The sequence below is a fragment of the Rhinopithecus bieti genome, unplaced genomic scaffold (assembly GCF_001698545.2).
Source record: "Rhinopithecus bieti isolate Rb0 unplaced genomic scaffold, ASM169854v2 scaffold_13207, whole genome shotgun sequence".
NCBI lineage: Eukaryota > Metazoa > Chordata > Mammalia > Primates > Cercopithecidae > Rhinopithecus > Rhinopithecus bieti.
Genome location: NW_016807866.1, coordinates 1076357 through 1097588, shown reverse-complemented (window position 1 = coordinate 1097588; position 21232 = coordinate 1076357). Strand labels below are relative to the sequence as shown.

General features: G+C 41.0%; 1 protein-coding gene across 1 annotated transcript in view; it reads left to right on the top strand.

Annotated features, from left to right (window-relative positions):
* The first annotated feature begins 1831 nt into the window (after nt 1-1831).
* Nucleotides 1832-21232, top strand: part of SCAF4 (SR-related CTD associated factor 4) — a 63709-nt gene continuing 44308 nt past the window's right edge. Inside the window, 1 exon segment of the mRNA XM_017883888.1 lies at nt 1832-2325. Coding sequence (XP_017739377.1) covers nt 2296-2325 — 30 coding nt within the window. The 5' untranslated portion in view covers nt 1832-2295.

The following is a 21232-nucleotide window of genomic DNA, read 5'->3' as shown; positions in this document are numbered from 1 at the left end:
CAGCACCACATAGAGCTGATCACTTCAGAGCTCTTTCTTCACCTCTTCTTACCTCCAACTTATCCCTTACATACCTGTGTTCCTGGGCTTTTTTCCCCCTATTTCTGCTCCTTCCACCACTAGCTGTGCACTAATGACTCCCAGATTTCTATCATCTCAGCCATCGCTCCTGACTCTGCACGTGTTTATCCAACTGCCTCCTAGACATCCTCACTTATTTGTCCCAGGGACAGCTCAAACTCCACAGGCCCCAGACGGAAATGATCCAGCTGTATCACCTTGGACACATTAGTTAACTCACTCCCTGAATTATAAAATGAGGGCATTACTAATAGACACCTCACCGAGAAGCCTGTTACGGGGATTAAATGAAACAGTACAGAATAGCACGTCAGGAGACTCTGGCACATGGTAAGCGACAAATGTTAACTATCATCCCGTCTTCCCTCAAACCCACACCTTCTTCCCCATAAATTCCCTACGTTGACTCATAAACCCACCACCCATGTCATTCATCAAGTCAGGTTCTGGGCATCCTCCTTGACACCCCCTTTATTAACCTCACAGCTACTCTGCCTCAGCCCTTCCACTCCACTTCCTAAACATCTGTCCTTCCTTTTCCATCACCACCACCTTCAGTCCTCATTTTCCCGGAGGGCTAGGGCCATTCTTTCCCTGTCCCCTCTTACTACTTTGCACCATCCTTCTGAGAGAACACTGCAACCATCACTCCACCTTCCCCTTTCAGGGGCTCCCCTCTGCCTTAAAGGGGCAAAATCCAAACTCTGGAAGAGCAAAGCCTCTTTAGGATCTGGTCTCACTTTCCTCTCTCAGTTCACCTTGCTCCTAAGCTCCAGCTGGTCCTCCTTCGGGGGAGGTGATGGTGGCAGTCCTCATCAAGCTCCGTATGCCTCTCCTCCCTCCAGATGTAGCTCAGGTGCCACTTTCTCTAGGAAGCTTTCCTGGACTTCCTGTCGGAGGCGCATCTTTCTTGTTTCCCAGGGCCTCTGCCCTAACACTAAGCATGCTTTGATAATATCTGCTCCGTTGCCTGTCCTCTCCACTAAACTGTGGTGTTTTCAGGCAAAACAATGATCTTTTATTCCCTGTCCCCAACACCAGGCAGACAGTAGGTACTCAAGGAAAGTGATCAGCACAAACAGTTTTGGCCAAAAATGAAACAACTTGGTTTGAGGAATCAGCGTGAAAGTTAGTGAATCCACTCCTCTCGTGGCACAAGGCTGCACAGGCGTTCCTTAAGGCCTGCGTGGATATCCAGTGCCTGAACGTCTTTCTCGGTGTTTTACCTCGCGCAGAATTAACCTGCACAACTACAGCGGGCACACAGCTGCACAGGCATTGGCTGAAGCTTTTTTTTCTTTTCCCCAGCAGAGCGCACGAGGGCCTGCAAAGGCACGCCCAGAGGGCCGAGGTTAAATCCTGCGCCCTTTGTTCGCGGCAGCGGAGAGCAAGCTGCTCCATGCCCGCCGCCCCCGCCGGGTGCAGGGCCGGTTAGGGCCGAACATTTCGCAGAGACGCACCCGGGAGCACCGCGTCGAGCGGAGCGCGCGTGCGCCAGGGCTTGCTCTAGGTCACCCTCGCAGCCCTAGGATCCCGCGCTCTGCGGCGCCCTCCGCCCGGGCCTGGCCTCGGTGCCGGGCCGTCTCCCCGGCCCGCGGCCGCCGCTGGCGGGAAAGCGCCCGGCCCGGGCCGGTCCACGCGCCAAGCAGCCCGGCACGCGGGGCCGGGGCCGCCCAAGGGGGGCCGGGACCCCGAGGCGGGGGGCGGGGGGCCGGGGGGGTTTCAGCGCAACGGGGGCGGGGCGGACGCCGGGCACAGGAAGCGCCGGGAGGCCTGAGCCGTCCCAGGGTGCCCCGCGCGGCGTGGACTCGGGCCGCTGCCGCCATCCCGCTGGAAAGAGGGAGAGAGAGGCCCGCCCGCTCGCCGGCCGGGCCAGTGTGAGCCAGTGCGTGAGGGCGCGGGGGGCCGTGTCAGCGAGACGCAGAGCGCAGCCGCCACCACCAAACGGACATGTTGAAGACCGGCGTTGCCGCCGCCTCCTTTTCCTCATCCTGCGAACGGGACTGAGAGGGGGCCCGCCACCTCTCCGCCTCTGCCTCGGCCGCCCGCCTCGCCGCTTCGGCAGCAGCCTCTTCCTGCCCGGGCCTCGGGCTCCGCCGCTCGTCGCCTCCCCCCAGCCACCAGGCCCGGCTGGTTTCCCCGCCCCGCTCCGCCGCGGCGCGAGGTCTATGTGACCGGCGGGCCCGGAACAGCCGCCGCCGCCGCAGCGCGAACATGGACGCCGTCAACGCCTTCAACCAGGAGGTAAGGGGTGCTCGGGGCAGGGGGGTGCCGGGCCTGCTGCGGGAGCCGGGGCCCGTTTCTCCCGTCCCCTGAGGTTTAACGCTTTGGTCCGGGTGGGGACGCTTCCTGCCCCGGTTCCGGGGCGGCGGGGCCTGCCCGGAGCGGGGCCTGTGGCCCGGGAGAGGTCGCGGCGACCACGGGAACTGACCCCGCACCCCTCCCCCCACTGCCCACCCCGGACGGCGACCTCGGGCTTCCCCCCTCGCCCCCTTGCGGCCTCCCCTAGCCCAAGTCTGTGCCCGTTCCTCTAACTTATCCCTTTTTTGGGTCCGGGCGCTCTCGCTGTCTGCTCCGCGAGCCCCGTTGTTGGGTTCGCAGTGCCGGGAGCCCGCAAGGGGCTAAGAAAGAAGCGCGGGCGGGCGCGTGGGGTTGGGGGCGGGGGAACGGGAGCATCTGCCGGTCGTGGGGCTGGCGGAGCGGTGGCTTCAGCTCTCCTGTTGCTCAGGCCGCGGCGCGTCGACGACTGGACTCTGATCCCGGGTCTGGGAGGAGTTGGAGAGGGTGTTCATTCCCCCTTCTCCGAGATTCACGCACTTGGGAAATAGGGCTAATAAACGGAGAGGGGGTGGCTCGTTATAATAATTTAAAGTCGTGAACATAACCCTCTTACAGGCTCTATGGCCCCAACGTGACGCCTAAAAAGTTGAATGGGAGAGAAGAGTATTCGCTCCGCCTTAGTCCGCTAGAAGGCTGGCGTTGTCCTCCAGTTCCCTACCCTCGCACCCCCTCCCGAGGTAGTTAATCCTCGGCTCCCTTCTACGAGGACATTTACATGTGAAAACCTCTCCAAACCGGGAACAAAGCTGCCTGCGGCCTTAAAGTTCTCTAGTTGTTTCTCTGATCATTCCAGGTGTTGCTTTTGGAGTGTAGAGTCCATACATCCTATTTGTCAGAATCGATTTGGGAGGAGGAGACTTGGCTATTGATGATTTAAAATGCGGTTACAGAATGGGAACTATTGTCATGGGTTGAGCTGTATTGTCTTCCCTTTCCAAGTACCAAAGATAAAGCAACATTGAAAAATCAAATGTTCGAGATGTGTGGATGTGGCATTAAAAACGTGCTGCATCTCACAGATTTTGTAGGTTTACTTGTAACAATTATGGTGCGATAACTTTCCTTTAGATTTGCGGTGCTATGATATATGGGACTCTCCAATTACACTGCAGTTGAGACAATTTATTGCCGTATAAGTTACTCTAAAAATGGTTTTCTTCAATTGATGGGTAAATAAAATGCCCTAACTGCAGTATTTGCAACTGGTAATGGACAGTGTCTTGTAAAAGTTCAGTAATGATGATTTTCAAAACAATAAAATAATATGTCCTAGTTTTTGATCGCCAGAGAATTTGTGATAATGCTCCTACTATGTCAGGGTTGGAAGTTGATTGTTTTCTGAAGGAAAAATTCACTGGAGTGTTGACTCCAGGCTCCATGAGGGCAGGAAGTTTCTGTTCTTTTCTCTCTCCTCTCCCAATCAAAACAGGTGCCTTGCAAATAATTTTGAATGAGAATTAAAACAAATGGCACAACAATAGTTAAAATATTTCAAGTACATTTTCTGCCAACAGTGAATGTGTATTTTAAAATTTATTTCAGAATCGGAAGAATGAATGTTTTGATGAAAGAAGAGGATTTTAGTTTATTCTTAAGATCAGAAGTATTCTGATTCAGGCATTATGGAAGTTGACATCAAGCACATTGTTAAGCAGAGTATTTTCTATTAATCCTGAAAAGGCACCATCAGTAATTTTTACTTTGAAAACCAAAGTTAGGAATGGTATTGATTCCTTGAAAAGGGAAGTGATATTTGACCTTTTAAATGTGCAAAATGAGCATTTTCTTATCATTGTTCATTTTCCAGTTCATTTCAGTTCTATTCCTAGTCTTTATGAACTGCAAAGAATGCCAACTCTCTTCTGCTAAATTAAAACTCTTCTAGAGAAATTAATCTGACTTTAAAATTCATCTTACTGTGCCTACTTGATTTGTAGTGCTTCTCAGCTATTTCTCCCCATTCATGAAATGTTCTTGATTCATTCCCCATATAATCTTGAATCTCTCAAATCTGATCTTCACTTAAACTTCTGAGTGCCTGCTCACCTGCACAGCCACGTCCTGAGTACTTTAGGGCTACCAAGCATCTCAGTCACCTAAAAGTGTAATCCAATAGAGGACATAAGACTTAGACAAATAACTTTAATATGATGTGGTAGAACAGCTTCCTTTGGGATCCTTCCATTGCAGTGTGGCATAGCCTTTGGAGATCAGTGAAGGCTTGGGAAGAGGAGCAGGTATCAGTTTTAGGATTTCAGGAGATGCAGAAAGCAGTGATCGAAGGGCAGTAGTGCTGAAAAGTGAGTTATTTTGATTCTGAAGGCTACTGGAAAGTAAGGATGCTAAAGTAGTTTGGGCCTGACAAGTTTCATGTTTGCCTCATGTGTTTGAATTTCATTTTTAGGCTGTAGGTAAACATTGAAGGTTTTAAGCAGTGGGATAATGTAATCAAAACGGTTTTGTTCATAGTGGCATGTATTATAGAAGGCAGAGACTTAGTAGGAAATATAAGTAAAACCTGAACTTGGCAAGTGTATAGTGGGAATGGAGAGTAGAGAAAGGATGTGGGCCAAAAGAATCCATGGACCTTGGCATCTGATAGGTTTATAAGCACCTTTTGTCCCCACATCCTAAGGGCTGAGAGAGTGGTGATAACCCTTAACACAAGTCATCAAAAGCCTACTTAGTAGAGAAGAAAATGTGTTTGATTTTTGAACAGGTTGAGTTTGAGTTAATTGTGGAACAATCGTGGAAATTTTTGACAAGCAGTTGGGCTTATAGGACTTAAACTTGGAAGCAACTAGGAGATAGAGGGAGACATCTAGGAGTTCAGATGGGAAAGGTGGGGGAAAATTGAAAGGGGGAACAAAAGGAATTAATATAAGACCAATGGCATGTCAGGCACCTTATATGTACACATGTCTAATTTAATATGTATTCCCACAACCCTGCATAGAGTCCAATTACAGATGAGGAAACTGATTTTCCAAGAAATTATAATAAATAATAACTCCCCCAAGGGCATATTGCTAGTTAATGGCAGAACTAGGATTTGAACTCGGATCTCTCCACTGAAGATAATATTTTGTATAGTATGAGGGGACTTGGCCACTGAAATGTTTGAGGGTAACAGGATTTGAAATTATGGGTTGAATGGTGATGGGAGATAAGGAAATAAGAGGTAGCTAGTGTGAAGTAGTCTTTAGAGATTTGGTTTTGAGGGATTAGAGGGAAACATTGCTTAAGGATGAGGGAAGGGTGGTTAACAATGTACTAGGCACTGGTGACAGGCAGTACATTCGTTTATAATACATATAAGGCTTTAGCTTTAGTTAGTAGTGTTGAATCCCTAGTCTCTTAGATGGGAGTAGAGGCTTTAGCATTTTCAAGGAAGGGGGTGTAGAAAAGCATAGTTTACCAGCAAGAGTGGGAATGGCTAACTTGAAGCAAAATTATGGATAAGAGACATGGGACAAATCAGAAGCACAGGTAAAAGACGTCCATCTCAAAGAAGGAAAGGAAGATAAAGATGAGGTTATTAAAGATACCCATTTAACAGAATATATGGAGAACTTTTATGGCAAGACATGTATTAAGTGTTGTGAAAGATGAAAAGATGAGTGAAAAAGATTCAGTTATCAATTATGGCTAATACTTAGTGGTGTCTATTGTATAGTTTATACACTTCTGAATTATGAAGAATTTGCTAAAGTTTGTGGAATAGAAAAAAGAGTAAGGTTTTTGTTGTTGTTTTGTTGTTTTTTTGTTTTTTTTTTTTTGTTTTGTTGGTTTTTTTTTTTGAGACGGAGACTCGCTCTATCGCCAGGCTAGAGTGCAGTGGCGCAATCTCAGCTCACTGCAACCTCTGCCTCCTGGGTTCAAGTGATTCTCCTACCTCAGCCTTTCGAGTAGCTGGGACTACAGGAGTGTACCACCACGCCCAGCTAATTTTTGTATTTTTAGTAGAGATGGGGTTTCACCATGTTGGCCAGGATGGCCTTGATCTCTTGACCTCGTGATCTGCCCTCCTGGCCTCCCAAAGTGCTGGGATTACACGCGTGAGCCACTGCGCCCAGCCGAATTGTATTTTTTAACCCATTGACTGTATTTTTAGTCTTTAACCCATCTTGCCTACCTCCTGAAGAATTATATCTTGCCCCCCCACTTTTTTTTGCATCATCTGCAGTTTTAAGACATTTAAAGTACAAAAATAGTCCAGGCACAGTGGCATACACCTGTAATTCCAGCACTTTGGGAGGCCAAGGTGGGTGAATCACGAGGTCGGGAGTTAGAGACCAGCCTGGTCCACATGGTGAAACCCTGTCTCTACTAAAATACGAAAATTAGGTGGGCCTCGTGGTAGGCGCCTGTAATCCCAGCTACTCGGGAGGCTGAGGTAGGAGAATCGCTTGAACCCTGGAGGCGGAGGTTGCAGTGAACCAAGATTAGGCCACTGCACTCCAGCTCGGGCAACAGTGCGAGAGTCCATCTCAAAAAAAAAGTACAAAAATAGTGCAGAGAAAATAAAACAGTTAAGAATATACAGTTGTTACTATTTTGTGTTTTTAATTTAAAAATAAAATATAAAGTCTTCCTTCTATCCTCACTCCAACCCCAACTCTCCTCCCATTTGCAGGAGAGACAATCAGATAATTTAGTATTAATCTCTGTGGTCCATAAACAATATGTAATATTCTGTGTTTGATACTGGAGTGTAGTGGCGCCAGCACAGCTTACTGTAGCTTTGACCTGCTTTTTTTGTTTGCTCAAATATTAATACTATTAAGATTTAGTTAACATTTTACTGACAGGCTGAAATGAACTTTTCAAACATGTCTCTCTGTACACATGTGTAGGAATTTCTGTGGGACAGCTATTCTCAAACTTTTTGGTTTTAGACCCATTTATTTGTTTTATGAGACGGTGTCTGGCTCTGTGGCCCAGACTAGAGGGCAGTGGCATGAACTCCACCCATTGCAACCTCCACCTCCTGGGCTTAAGCCATCCTCCTGTCTCAGCCTCCCAAGTAGCTGGGACTACAAACCTCTGTCACCATGCCTGGCTGATTTTTCTATTTTTTATGTAGACATGGGGTTTGCTCTGTTGCCCAAGCTGGTCTTGAGCCTCTGAGCTCAAGTGATTAGCCCACCTTAGCCTCCTAAAAGTGCTGGGATTGCAGGCGTGAGCCACCACGCCTGGCTAGATCCTTTTAAATTCTTAAAAGTTAAGGACCACAGAGAGCTTTTGTATCTGTTGGTTATTATATTTATTGATATTTACCATATTAGAAATTTAAACTGAGAAATGCAAGTGTTTATTAATTTACTAAAAATAACAAACTTATTACAATATGTTAGCATAAATAACATTTTAATGAGAAAAGTAACGTTTCTAAAACAAATTAGTAAGAGTCACATCATTTTACATTTTTGCACATCTCATTTAAACTTTGGTTTAATAAAACCTGGATCCTCATTCCACTTTTTCATTCAGTCTGTTGCAATAACACACATCGGGTAGCCTCTGGAATATACTGCTACATACTTCTGAGAAAACGAACAAAAAGGTAAGAAATATCTTAGTATTCATATGAAAACAGTTCTGACGAAAGGGACTCAGACCTATCAAAGGTCCTTAGATTACTTTTTGAGAACTGCAGTGCTGAGGCGCTATGCATATAATGCTACTTTGCGGCATAGAAAAAAATGCGAATACTTGTATATTCATGGTTATCTTTAAAGTTGGACATAAATTAAGCTTTATGAATACTTAATGTACGAATTGACATTGGTACACTTACCCTGTTGGGCTGTCAGTCATGTTCTGAAGGAAGAGTTGAGTTTTGCATCTTAGTGGGGAGCTTGCTACTTCTTATTCTCACTGCAAATTGTTCTGTATGACTATTGTTGATTACGAGGGATGATTGTCTTCTAGAATTTAGTTCACCTGATGGGGATGCCTTATTAAGTATTTTTTTCACCTGTAGTATTAATGTTTAGGGTTTGATCATTTCTGAGACGTTTATGTAAAGATATATAGATAGAGGGGTCAAAGTTCTTTACTGTATGGAAAAGATGTAGAGAACCAGGTCGATTATTGGCAGTAAAGTTGGAGATTTCCCTTGCCAAAGTTGACCGTGTTGTGCTGTTAATCCCAGGAGTTTTTGAATGTTGGAAGTTGGTTATACATAGTTTTTTTTCTCTACTTTCTTTACCCAAGGAATTCTTAGTCTCTGACAAGGGTATTGGTCTGGCTTTATAGTGATTGCAATAAAGTGATTCTTCAGAGCTTTCTGTAGTGGGGTTTATCATTGATGTTCTTGTTGTAAGTATTTCCCTCCCTAGTCTATCATTTTGTCTAGTATTTTGTTTCAGAAAAAATTACATGAACACCTAAGGAATTGATTCAGAGAACAAGTAGAATAATGGAAAGGTTGGTTTCTAAACCTTGTGAAACAGAATTCGGGTTAAAACTGTACCTACTAGAGAGATGACACAATTGGTAGTGTTTTTCTGGTTTTTTTTGTTTGTTTGTTTTATTTACCACATAGGAAGCCACTGTAAAAATTGTAGGTTGTTCTGTGTCATGGAGCACAAGCAAATATAATTTACTTCAGAATTCAAAGTAACTTTTCTGTATATATCTGCACACATTCAAATCTCATTTGAAATACACCTTGATAACATAGTAGGGAAAAAAATGTTATGTAAGTAATGAACCTTTACTGTTATTCATAACATTTGTTGAGACAATATGCCAAATCCTTTTTTAGCACACTTCAGAGCAACAGCATACAACTTTCATAAGCTGAAACTACACTGTGTTGTCAGGTATATAGCAGAATAAGCAGCTTACCTATTAACAGTTCAAAATTTTGGTAACATTGGTTATTTCTTAGTATTATGTTTCTGTCAAACCACAGAAAATATAGAGGTGGGTAATAGTTAAATTTGATTTAGAATAGTCCTTACCAGGATCTGTTGAGAGCTTAGGAGAGACATGTCTACATTTCTGTGTTACTATTAAGAGTAATTAATACTGTGCTGCTGTGATTTTGAGAACTACAAGAGATTTTACAAACAATATTATAATTTATTATAGCCTGATCGCCTTCATCCTGTTCAATATTTGCATGGTTTTTTGATTACATTTCATTGCTGAGTAGTTTGAGCTTTTTATTGGTGCTTTTGAAGACGTAGATAAGTATACAGAAACCTGATATTCCAGTACCAGATTAGTAAATTCAGGAAGAAAACCAATGTAACTCAGGAGTGGAGTTAAGAATTAGAAGCCTGGGTTTTTACTAGGGGGTAGAGGAGAATAGCAGGGCTCAGTGAAAGGTGGATGGCCGTCCAAATACCTCTTGAAAGTTATAATTTATGCTTGGATAATTGGTGATTCTTGGTATAAATCCATGTGGGTCAGTGATCCCAGTTGGAAGAGACCAGAGAGCAGTGGTGTAGCTAGCATATTTGACATCCAGAGCAGACTTTTTTTAGACACACCCTTTTTTGTGTAGCAAAATTATTTTCAGAAATAATCATGAAATGAATAATGGAAATGGCCAGAAAGGAAACTTGAACTGTATGTGCGCACGCACACACACACACCACATATAAATCATACCAGACTTTTAAATTGCGTTAATATATGTTTTTTGAAATAGTGGAAAAACTTACCTGCATACTGATATGTCACGACAATGAATACGAATATTATAGGTTTTTTTTGTTTTTGTTTTGTTTTTGAGGTGGAGTATTGCTCGTCACCCAGGCTGGAGTGCAGTGGCACGATCTCGGCACATTGCAACCTCCATTTCCTGGGTTCAAGCAGTTCTCCTGCCTCAGCCCTGCCTAGTAGCTGAAATTACGGGCACACGCTACCAGGCCCAGCCAATTTTTGCATTTTTAGTAGGGACGGCGTTTCACCATGATGGCCACACTGGCCAGTTTCTTTAAAAGTCTTAGGCAGATTTGTCAGTGACTGTTAAAATTGATGTTCACATATTTGTGTTCAGTAGACAGTTACAACCAGATTTATTTATCTGTTTTCACCCACAGTTAAGAGCACTTTTAATTAATTTTAATTACAAAATGTTGTATATACAGCAACACATACACAAATACGAAGTTTTAAACATAATACTGTGTTTGGCAGTGATTTATAAACACACTTCACAATAAATTCTAGAAATCACAATACTATCCACGTATTTTTTTCAGCATTGAGTGTAATGACTTTCTTGTTTTTTAGATGGAGTCTTGCTCTGTCGCCCAGACTGGAGTACAGTGGCACAATCTCAGCTCACTGCAACCTCCTCCTCCTGGGTTCAAGTGGTTTCCCTGCCTCAGCTTCCTGAGTAGCTGGGATTATAGGCACGCGCCACCACACCTGGCTAATTTTTGTATTTTTAGTAGAGACGGGGTTTCACCATGTTGGTCAGGCTGGGTCTTAAACTCCTGACCTCATGATCCACCTGCCTCAGCCTCCCAAAGTGCTGGAATTACAGGTGTGAGCCACCGCACCCGGCCTTGAGTGTAATAACTTTGAAATGCCTCAGTCAAAATTTTACTGAAATGGTTATCATCTAAAAATTCAATGTAAATGTCTATTATATTTGATAACCACTTTTGATATTCACGTACAAGGAAATACAGCTTCCTTGTACTTTGTTCCTTAGTGATGGCATCTCTATGATTCTTGTTCATGGGTCTTCACTTTTAAAGTTTTATTATATTTATCTTTATATTTGTTTGAGGCTGATTCTGGTTGTTTGTAAATATTTATGCCAGAAAAAATACATCTCAGGAAAGAAAAACATGACACAGCTGTAATTCTGAATATACTATTTAAACACAGGAATGTGTATAGGTACAATAGGATTGGAGTCATGCTGAGCCTGAGGGGAGCTGAAGCTATCCTGAACCTTTTTGTACTTACTCTCCAAATGAACAGGTATATCAAATCTGCAAAAACTGACTATGTAACTGGGGAATTTCCTAATAAACTTCCAATTAAGATGGATTGCCTGTTAAAGGGTATATAATAAAAATGTGCAGATTTGATATTTATATGTTGTTAGAACTCAGCAGTAACCACAGCAACCCCTTAAGAGTATTGCCAAAATATTTTGGGGGTGATATATTTTATCCCTGGTGTTACTTAGAATTGCCTGTGCTCAGGCTAGGCGTGGTGGCTCACACCTGTAATCCCAGCACTTTGGGAGGCCAAACATTGAGAAACCCTCTCTATACTAAAAATAAAAAATTAACTGGGTGTGGTAGTTCATGTCTGTAATCCCAGCTACTCAGGAGGCAGGAGGATCACTTGAACCCGGGAGGTGGAGGTTGCAAGGAGGCTCAGATCATGCCATTGCACTCCAGCCTGGGCTGGGCAATAGAGCAAGATTCCATCTTAAAAAAAAAAAAAAAAAATTTCGTGCTTGATGGTGATAAAAGAACAAAATCAAAGTCTTGCTATGTTATTTAGTCTTGATGGTTCACCCACTTACTGCCTGCACCTGGGTGGACTGCTCCCCTTGCCTCACTCTAGGTATGCAGTTCCATTAAAGAGCAATAGTTGACCAATCCACTAGTCTATGAAGTCTCCCTCTGCAATATGCCCAATATATCTTAATGCATTCTGTCATGAGTGTTCCTCTATGTTTCTTCCATTTGACTTTCAGTTAAAGAAGAATTATAATGCCCTGCTTAAAGGAAACCTTTAGTACCAAAAATTACTGTGATATCCCTTTTAAACCCTTTAAGAAATATATAACAGTCTTTAAACTTTAATGGCCATGTGTGACTTAGTTTACCTTAATTAAGAGATGCTGAATGATAAATCACTTTAGATAGGGCAGCCAAGTTTGGGGATCAGTTGAAATAAGTCCAGATAGGGATATATTTTATAAAGCAAACCCGTAGAGATGGAAAGTAGATTATTGGCTGGCAGAGAGCAAAAGGAGCAATGGAGAGTGACTGGTAATGGGGATGGGATTTGTTTTGGTGGTGATGAAAATACTCTATCAAGTATTGATGGGTGCACAACTCTTGAATGTACCAAAAACCACTGAACTGTACATTTTAAATGGATGGGTTTTATGGTATATGATTTATATTGCAAAGCTGTTGTAAAATACACAAAAAATGTCGGGTTGTATCATAACCATTTTGTTGTTTACTTGCCTTATCTAATTTTCTATCAAGATGAAAATAATATCCAGTAGCCTCTGCATGACTCTGTAAATTATTTTGTTGATCCCGAATCCTAAGTTTGTTCAAAGGATAAGTTTAGTTTTGACATACTATTTTAAGGAGTGATCCAGTAGGAACAGTTCAAGGGAAGGACAAAAAGAATCCTGCATTTGCCCATTAAATAACCAGGTGCTGGCTAATGAGTTAGGTGTTGTTTACATGTCTTTGCATTCTTTCCATTTTAAAGGTAAGGAAACTAGAGAAGTCTGGTGAATAGTCTGAGGTCACACAGTGTGAAAGTAACAGTTCTGAGATTTGACTCAGTTCTTTTCAGAGCCCATCTGAGTCTAGTCCACAGCCCCACATGGCTGCTGTGAAGTTTTTGAGCAGTGAATCCTTATCTAATGGACTATTTATATGGGAAGAAGACTCAGTGAACAGCTTTTGTACATCTGAAGCATGGTAGCAAGTGATAACTATCAAAATAATGTATACTTTTGAAAAGACTTGTCACAGTTTAAGAATAACAAGGTTTGGTTAAATTTTTGAGCCACCCACAGTAATGCAGTAAATGTAATCAATGTTTAAGACTGAAGGTGTCTATTCTTTTAACCAGTTTATACTCAATTAAAATTTTAACTCATTAAGGATTTTATAAATGCTAAGATTAAAATTGTTTTCCAATTAAATGATTTTATATCCTGGAATCAATTTTATTTCTTGTATTGATGACTAGGAAGAAGTATTTAATTCACAAAAATGTTTAGTAGCTAACTGTGAAGGGAGGGAGACCAGAAGTTCATTAGTGAGACACAATAAATGTGATATTGAAATATGGCACCTGTGCTGCTAAAATAGAGCAACGGCATGGATAAAAAACATTTGGCATTTCCTAAAATCACCTCCTGACCTGTCTTTCAAGCTAGTGAAAAGGAAGAAGTTGTGGACTGATTTGGGAAGTACATTTGGAAAATGACCTAATGTGATAAGCTGGAACCAGTAGGGTTAAAAGCCTTGGTGAGGTATATAGCCTTGATTCAAAAAGTGGAAAGTCTGAGTAAAGGGTAAACCCTGGGAAATTGTAAGGGAGGCAGTGTAAAATTAAGAATACATGGCCGGGCGCGGTGGCTCACGCCTGTAATCCCAGCACTTTGAGGGCCAAGAAGGGCGGATCACCTGAGGTCAGGAGTTTGAGACCAACCTGACCAACATGGAGAAACCCTGTCTCTACTAAAAATCCAAAATTAGCCGGGCATGGTGTCACATGCTTATAATCCCAGCTACTTGGGAGGCTGAGGCGGGAGAATCCCTTAGACCCATGAAGAGGAGGCTGTGGTGAGCCGAGATCGTGCCATTGCATTCCAGCCTGGACAACAAGAGCGAAACTCTCTTAAAAAAAAAGAAAAAAGAATACATTAGGGCATACTTCATAGAGTAAGTCTTCAGAAACTAACTATTAATACACAGAAAATTAGTTCTGCCGGGAGTAAATGATAATAGAATAAAGGTTCGATGATACAATTGAATAGTGAAAAATAATGCAGATGAAGTTTAAACCGTTGTCTATTATATTCTGTTTTCTTTTCTTTTCCTTTTTTTTTTGAGACAGAGTTTTGTTCTTGTTACCCAGGCTGGAGTGCAATGGCGCAATCTTGGCTCACCGCAGTCGCCACCTCCCGGGTTCAAGTGATTCTCCTGGCTTAGCCTCCTGAGTAGCTGGGATTACAAGCATGTGCCACCATGCCTGGCTAGTTTTGTATGTTTAGTAAAGATGGGGTTTCTCCATGTTGGTCAGGCTGGTCTCAAACTCCCGACCTCAGGTGATCCGCCCACCTCGGCCTCCCAAAGTGCTGAGATTACAGGTGTGAGCCACTGTTCCTGGCCTGTATTCTATTTTCTTAATGTTCTTAGTACACATAGAAATATAAGTAACCTATAAATGATGTTATGTTTATTATTAAATGTAATTTAGCAGTTCCATGTGTTTATTTGGTAAAACATTTCTTTAAATTCTGGAATAGAAGAAAAGTCAACAAGATTGTGGGAGAATATGGTATAGTAAAATTTAGGAAGAAGTAAGTATGAACATTTTTTTAACCCTTTGAATTTGAATATTATGTGGTTTTGTTGCTTATGAAAGTACCTGATTTGGAATCTCTTGAAATCTGAAGAGTAAATTTTGTGCAGAAGTAGATGGAACTGTTTTGTAATGTTTACATTCTTTTTTTTTTTTTTTTTTTTTTTTTTCTTTTGAGACAGTCTCGCTCTGTCGCCCAGCCTGGAGTGCAGTGGCCAGATCTCAGCTCACTGCAAGCTCCGCCTCCCGGGTTTACACCATTCTCCTGCCTCAGCCTCCCGAGTAGCTGGGACTACAGGCGCCTGCCACCTCGCCCGGCTAATTTTTTGTGTTTTTTTGTAGAGACAGGGTTTTACCAGGTTAGCCAGGATGGTCTCGATCTCCTGACCTCGTGATCCGTCCGTCTCGGCCTCCCAAAGTGCTGGGATTGCAGGCTTGAGCCACCGCGCCCGGCCGTAATGTTTACATTCAAACAAGACTCTGCTCAGTTGGAGCAGGAAAATGGTATCGCATCTTTCCCCTATTTGTTTTAAAAAGCTTTTCAGGGCAGGATGAGGTGGCTCACGCCTGTAATCTCAGCACTTTAGGAGGCTGAGACTGGCAGATCCCTTGAGGCCAGGAGTTTGAAACCATCCTGGCTAACATGGCAAAACCCCATCTGTACCTAAAAAAAAAAAAACTTTGTAAATTTTCTCTACCTTAGGAATATTTCATATTGACAATGCCAAATTTATCTTGTTTTCATACCTTCCTCTAAGCAAGTGGAAAAGTGGTTAAATGTTTAGGTTTCAAAAGGTTTGAGTCTGTGACAAGCAAATGGAATTTATATGGGAGTAAGCTATATATCAGTAATTAAAGGGACACTTTCTTTAATGAAGATGTTTTAAATATATATATATAGGCCAGGCGCAGTGGCTCACGCCTGTAATCGCAGCACTTTGGGAGGCTGAGGTGGGCGGAGCACCTGAGGTCAGGCATTTGAGACCAGCCTGACTAACATGGAGAAACCCCATCTCTACTAAAAATACAAAAAAATTAGCCGGGCGTGGTGGCACATGCCTGTAATCCAGCTACTCGGGAGGCTGAGGCAGGAGAATCACTTGAATCTGGGAGGCATAAGTTGCCGTGAGCCGAGATCGCACCATTGCACTCCAGCCTGGGCAATGAGAGTGAAACTGTCTCAAAAATGTGTGTGTGTGTGTGTGTGTGTGTGTGTGTGTGTGTGTGTGTATGTAGCAGCAATTTCCCAGATTTTTTTTTTTTTTGACACAGTGTATGTTGTTCATTTTCTCCACAGGGCTTCAGTTATTGTAAGGATATGTGTTGGGAGGGGTGTTTTTTAATTTAATTTTTTAATTTAAAAATGTAGTAATTTTGAAAGGCTTTATTAAAGATTTGCAAGTTACTGATTTAAACAGTAGTAACTCAACTTCAAAGACAAGATTTACTCTGTGGACAAGTTATGTGATAATGGTGATTCTATATAACCATGTTCCTTTATCATTTAGTTATATTTATAATCAAAAGTTGAACAAAGATGTATCTCAAACGGATACAAATTAATTTTTAAATCCATGAATTTAATTTTTTTCATTTAAAACTAATGCAAGTTAGATAAATTTAAATTAGAAAATAAAATAATCCCTTCAAACACTGTTAACATTTTAGTCCTTTGTCTTTTTTTCTCCGCCACTTGCGTTTGGAAATTTTTGTATAGTTACCAGATCTTTTTAATAGCATGAAGTTCTCTATTATTTTCTCAATAGTCATTGTGGAAAATTTGAGAATATCTAATAATTGCCTTACATAAATTTCTGGAAGTAGAATTACTGGTTTGAAAGGTATGGACATTTTTTAGTCCTTGTTTTATAGTTTTAAATTTCTCTTCGGAATTAAAACTCGTCCATTAGGTCTCACCAGCCCAGTACTCTTTTTGCTTTATGCTAATCCACATGCATGTCCATTAGATAATTGAAGAATTTTATCTCCTTGTGTTAATTTGTACTTTGATTATTGATTGGTATGGTTGAACACTTTTTCCTGTGTTTGTTAATTAGATATTGGGATTTTCTTTGTTAAATGAGTTGCTTCTGTACATTTTTCAGTTTCATTGTATCTCTTACAGTGTGTATGTACTGTTGATTAACTCATACACATTAATTTATACACAGTATTCTGCTGTCAGGTAGAGTGACATAGTAGTACTTGTTTAACATGTGATTGGATTTCTTTCCTCGCCTCGTTATATTACCTGGTATTAAAAAAGTATTAACCCAGACACACATTTAGTACATTATATATTAAAGGCATAAGATGAAATACCAGGGAAGAAAAGGACTGTACATGATCCCTTACCTAGTTGTTCTAGCAGTAGTGTTTTATGGAGTTGTCTTCAGGTTTAAATTAGATGGATAAAGCATCTTTATAGGATAGATGATTTTAAAACTTTTTAAAAATTATCTTTTGTTAAGAAATTTAACATGTACTTTGTTATACAGTGTTTATATGTTGCTAATAAACATAAAAGTGTGGATTTGACTGTTTGGTTTAAGACTGTCTTTGATTTATTAAGTTGAGAATGAAAGAGGAGGAAAGACTGTAGAATTAAATGCTTTGATACTTGCATCTAACAGGAAGGAGATTTGAATACTAGCCTGTCATTGTGAGTATATATATATTTTTTAGGAACGTTTCCAGTTTTCTTTATTCAACTTTAATAGTATGGGATTAAGGGAAATTGCTTGTCATCTTGAGGTCATATACCAAGGAAGGATATGGAAATATCAGTGGTATCCGTTAAGGTAATTTTTTAGGAAATCATTTTTTCAAGTTGTTTAGGTTTCGAAAAGAAAGGGATAAATACCCCCATTGAGAAAGATTCAGAAAGAAATATTGCTTGAGAGATTTAAGTTTAAAAAAAAAGATTTAGGTTGGTATATAGTCTTCTAATTCTTACTGCCGTGACAACTTTATTTCAAAAAGTAGGGAAAAGCATACTTTGGAAATTGTAGACTCTGTGCCAGTTTACTTTTGTCTGCCAGTTTTTATTAATTTTTAGAAATTGCTAGTCACTAAGAGCCAGAACAGATTGACTAACAATTTATAACAGACTAAACATTTTTCATTTGTAAAGTATGTTATGTCTAGTGAAAACTATATACCGAATATTTCAGAAAGGTATTGGATATGATTGCATTATGAATGAATTAGAAAAATATGGGCAGGATGACAGTATTGCTAAGTGGATTGTAGCTGACTGGTTATAAATACCCAAGGAATATCAGTTAAGGTCATCTTTCAAATAGGTCCTATTTTAATTTTTAGAAAACATTGACTTGGAGGAAAGCATACAAAATGAATTCATGAAATTTACAATCTGATTGGAATAGCTGGAGCTACATCAGGTAGCAGAAAATGACTTCTGGACTTCCTAAAGAGGTTGAACGATCTGTTAGAAACCAACACAAAGTCAATGTGAAGATCTAGTTTTGATGGGAATCCTGGTGAAAGCAGCCTGAGGATTTCAGTTGATTACAAATTGGAGTTAATGATTTAAGCCCTATTTTTTTTTAGGTAATAAATAATGCCCCCTTCTCCAAAGATGTTAATAATCTAATTCCTAAAACCTGTAAGTATGTTACCTTACAAGGCAAAAGAGACCGGGGATGTGAATAAGGTTAAGGATGTTGATGGGTTAATTATCCTGGATTATTTGGGTGGGCCCAATGTAATCATAAGGGTCCTTATACTAGAGAGGTAGGAGTCAAAGAAGGAAGTAAAACAACAGAAGAGATAGAAGGAGAAGACGCTATACCGCTGGCTCTGAAGATGGAAGAAGAGGCCATGAGCCAAAAGAATGTAGGCACCCTGTAGAAGTTAGAATAGGCAAGAAATAGATTCTTCCCTAGAGCCTCTACAAGGAATGTCGCCTTGCTGATGCTAGTGAGATTCTGACCTCAAAAGTGTAATTTGTGTTGCTCTAAGCCAGTAAATTTGTGGTAATTTCTTACTGCAGAAATAGGAAACTAATAAAAAAGCCAATTCACAATGCAGGACTACATCCGGACCCTGTCCATTTGAGGATACCATACTTAAAGGGAATTAACCAGGATCATCTAGAAACCTTATCATTTGGCTAATAGAGAGGAAATACTAGTTATCTTCACATTGTTTCGCTCCATTTACTGAGCACTTATGTGTTAGTTACTGGGCTAAGAGATTTATGTACATTATCCTGTTTAATCCTAACAATGTGGTGAGGTGAGCCAGTTAATCCCTGTTTTTCAGATTTTAAAAAGTCTTGAAGTTTAGAACGGTTGACTAAACTTCTTAAGGTTTATGCCATTGGTAAATAGCAGAGTACCCATGTTACTTTGATTCATCCCTAAACATTGTGAATTCTGCAGGTATCACAGGCCAGATAGCCTCGTTCTTCTTTATCTTCACTTGAAACTCTTTACTGGTATTAGGGATCAGGATGAATTATTCTTCATAATTTTTAGAGGATTTTGTATCTCAGGCTTCTATATGTCATGCATCCGGGCAGTGGCATGTTTAGACATTTTCATGGTCATTCTGCTAGTGACAGAGCAAAGAGCCAAACTCGTATCTACTGCTGACAAGTAGCATGTTTTTCCACTATGCTTATCCCTTCTAAAGAAGTCTTGTATTTGGAGGGGCTGTTGTTATTTTTATGCAGGAGGATTTCATGGTTTTCTCTGGCTGCTCTGACACTTTTTATTCGTTCACAGATAACATTAATTGTGAATACAGGCTATAATGTTGGGGGAGCTCTGCACCTAGTGATGTTTATTGAATACTTGTCCTCTGTCGGGTGACATAGTCCAAGTCATTCATTTCATATACAGAAACTCATTTCGTTCTAACTGAAACTGATACCTATCAAGCAGACATCGGTATATCCTTTTTACAAATGAGGACGTTATGGCTCAGATAAATTAATTTGCCCAGAATCATCTGCATGGCCAGACCCAGATTCAAAACCAAATCTTTCTCACTCTCTATAGAATACCACAATTTCTGGTTTTTCTCACTAGTAGATTTCATTGGAATTATATTAAATCTTGTGGCTTTCAGACTTGGTATATAAAGCTGATAGCTTTTTTTCCTGAGGTTTGTTGACTGAAATTGGATGTTGGTCATAAGTAACTGAATTATCTTCGAATCTCTTGTCTACTCTGTGTATAATACTTACGTGTATCTAAACTTGATTGAAAAACATGAAGTTTTTTTCCCGCATGGCAGTGCTGCTTTTCCCCACCCTCCCCCCGTTTGTCCATAAGAAATTTATTAATGGTTTGAAGGAACCTATACATTTTGAAAGGTGACTAGCAGTTAGTTTGGGCCTTATTCTCCTCATTTCTAAAACAAAATACTTTTCCCTGGGCTGTTGTCCTTCATATTTTTTGACCACAATACACACAGTAGGAATTACATAATTCATTCATGGATCTCAACCCACAGTTTGAAAAACACTGCTCTGGATTAACTCCAGGATTCTGTCTTTTTCTCAAAAAAATTACGAGTAGTGGTAATACTCATTAATGTCTGTTTTGTATTTACTCTGTGCTAGATGTTGCTCTAAGTGCTTTTGTATGTATTGTTTGTGTTTAATTCTTAGACTTCATTAATTGAGTAGGGAGTACTATTATCCCCATTTTACAGATGGTGAAATAAATTCTCATAGGTAGCAAGTGGTAGAGCCAAGATTTCTCAGGCAGTTGATTATTGAGCCCATGCATTTAACCATTATTCTAACAAATTATTGTGGAAAATCAGTGATTTTCTGATTGATTGGAAAATCAGTCAAAATCTTAGATCATCACAAGATTATATGCTTCTCTTGAGAGATTCCTCAAACAATATTGGTGACCATGACAATTAACTCTTATTTAAGATTAATAAATTGCAACTTTGCTTTAGACACAAGTAAGGACTCAGTAATAAATCATTTACAACTAACAAGTTCATTCTGTTTTAGAATCGGAAAAATATACCATGTGTAAATGTAAAATAAAACAGATATAACAATGAGCAATATAATTGATTTTAATTAAGGGAAACAAAAGTCAGGGATCGGTATATGTGAGGAGGGTAGGAGTTAGAGACCAAGACATTTATTAAGCACTGGTTATTTTAGGTGCTTTCATTTCATTTCATGCTATTAACAGTTTTATAAGAAGGCCATCAGTGTTTATTTTAAAAATGGGAGAATCAGGCCGGGCACAGTGGCTCAAACGCCTGTAATCCCAGCACTTTGGGAGGCTGAGGTGGGTAGATCACCTGAGGTCAGGAGTTTGAGACCAGCCTGGCCAACATGGTGAAAACCCCATCTCTACTAAAAATACAAAAATTAGCCAGGCATGGTGGCAGGCGCCTGTAATCCCAGCTTGGGAGACTAAGGCAGGTGAGTCGCTTGAACCCGGGAGGTGGAGGTTGCAGTGAGCCAAGATTGCGCCCCTGTTCTCCAGCCTGGATGACAGAGCGAGACTCTGTCTCAAAAAAAAAAAAAAAAAAA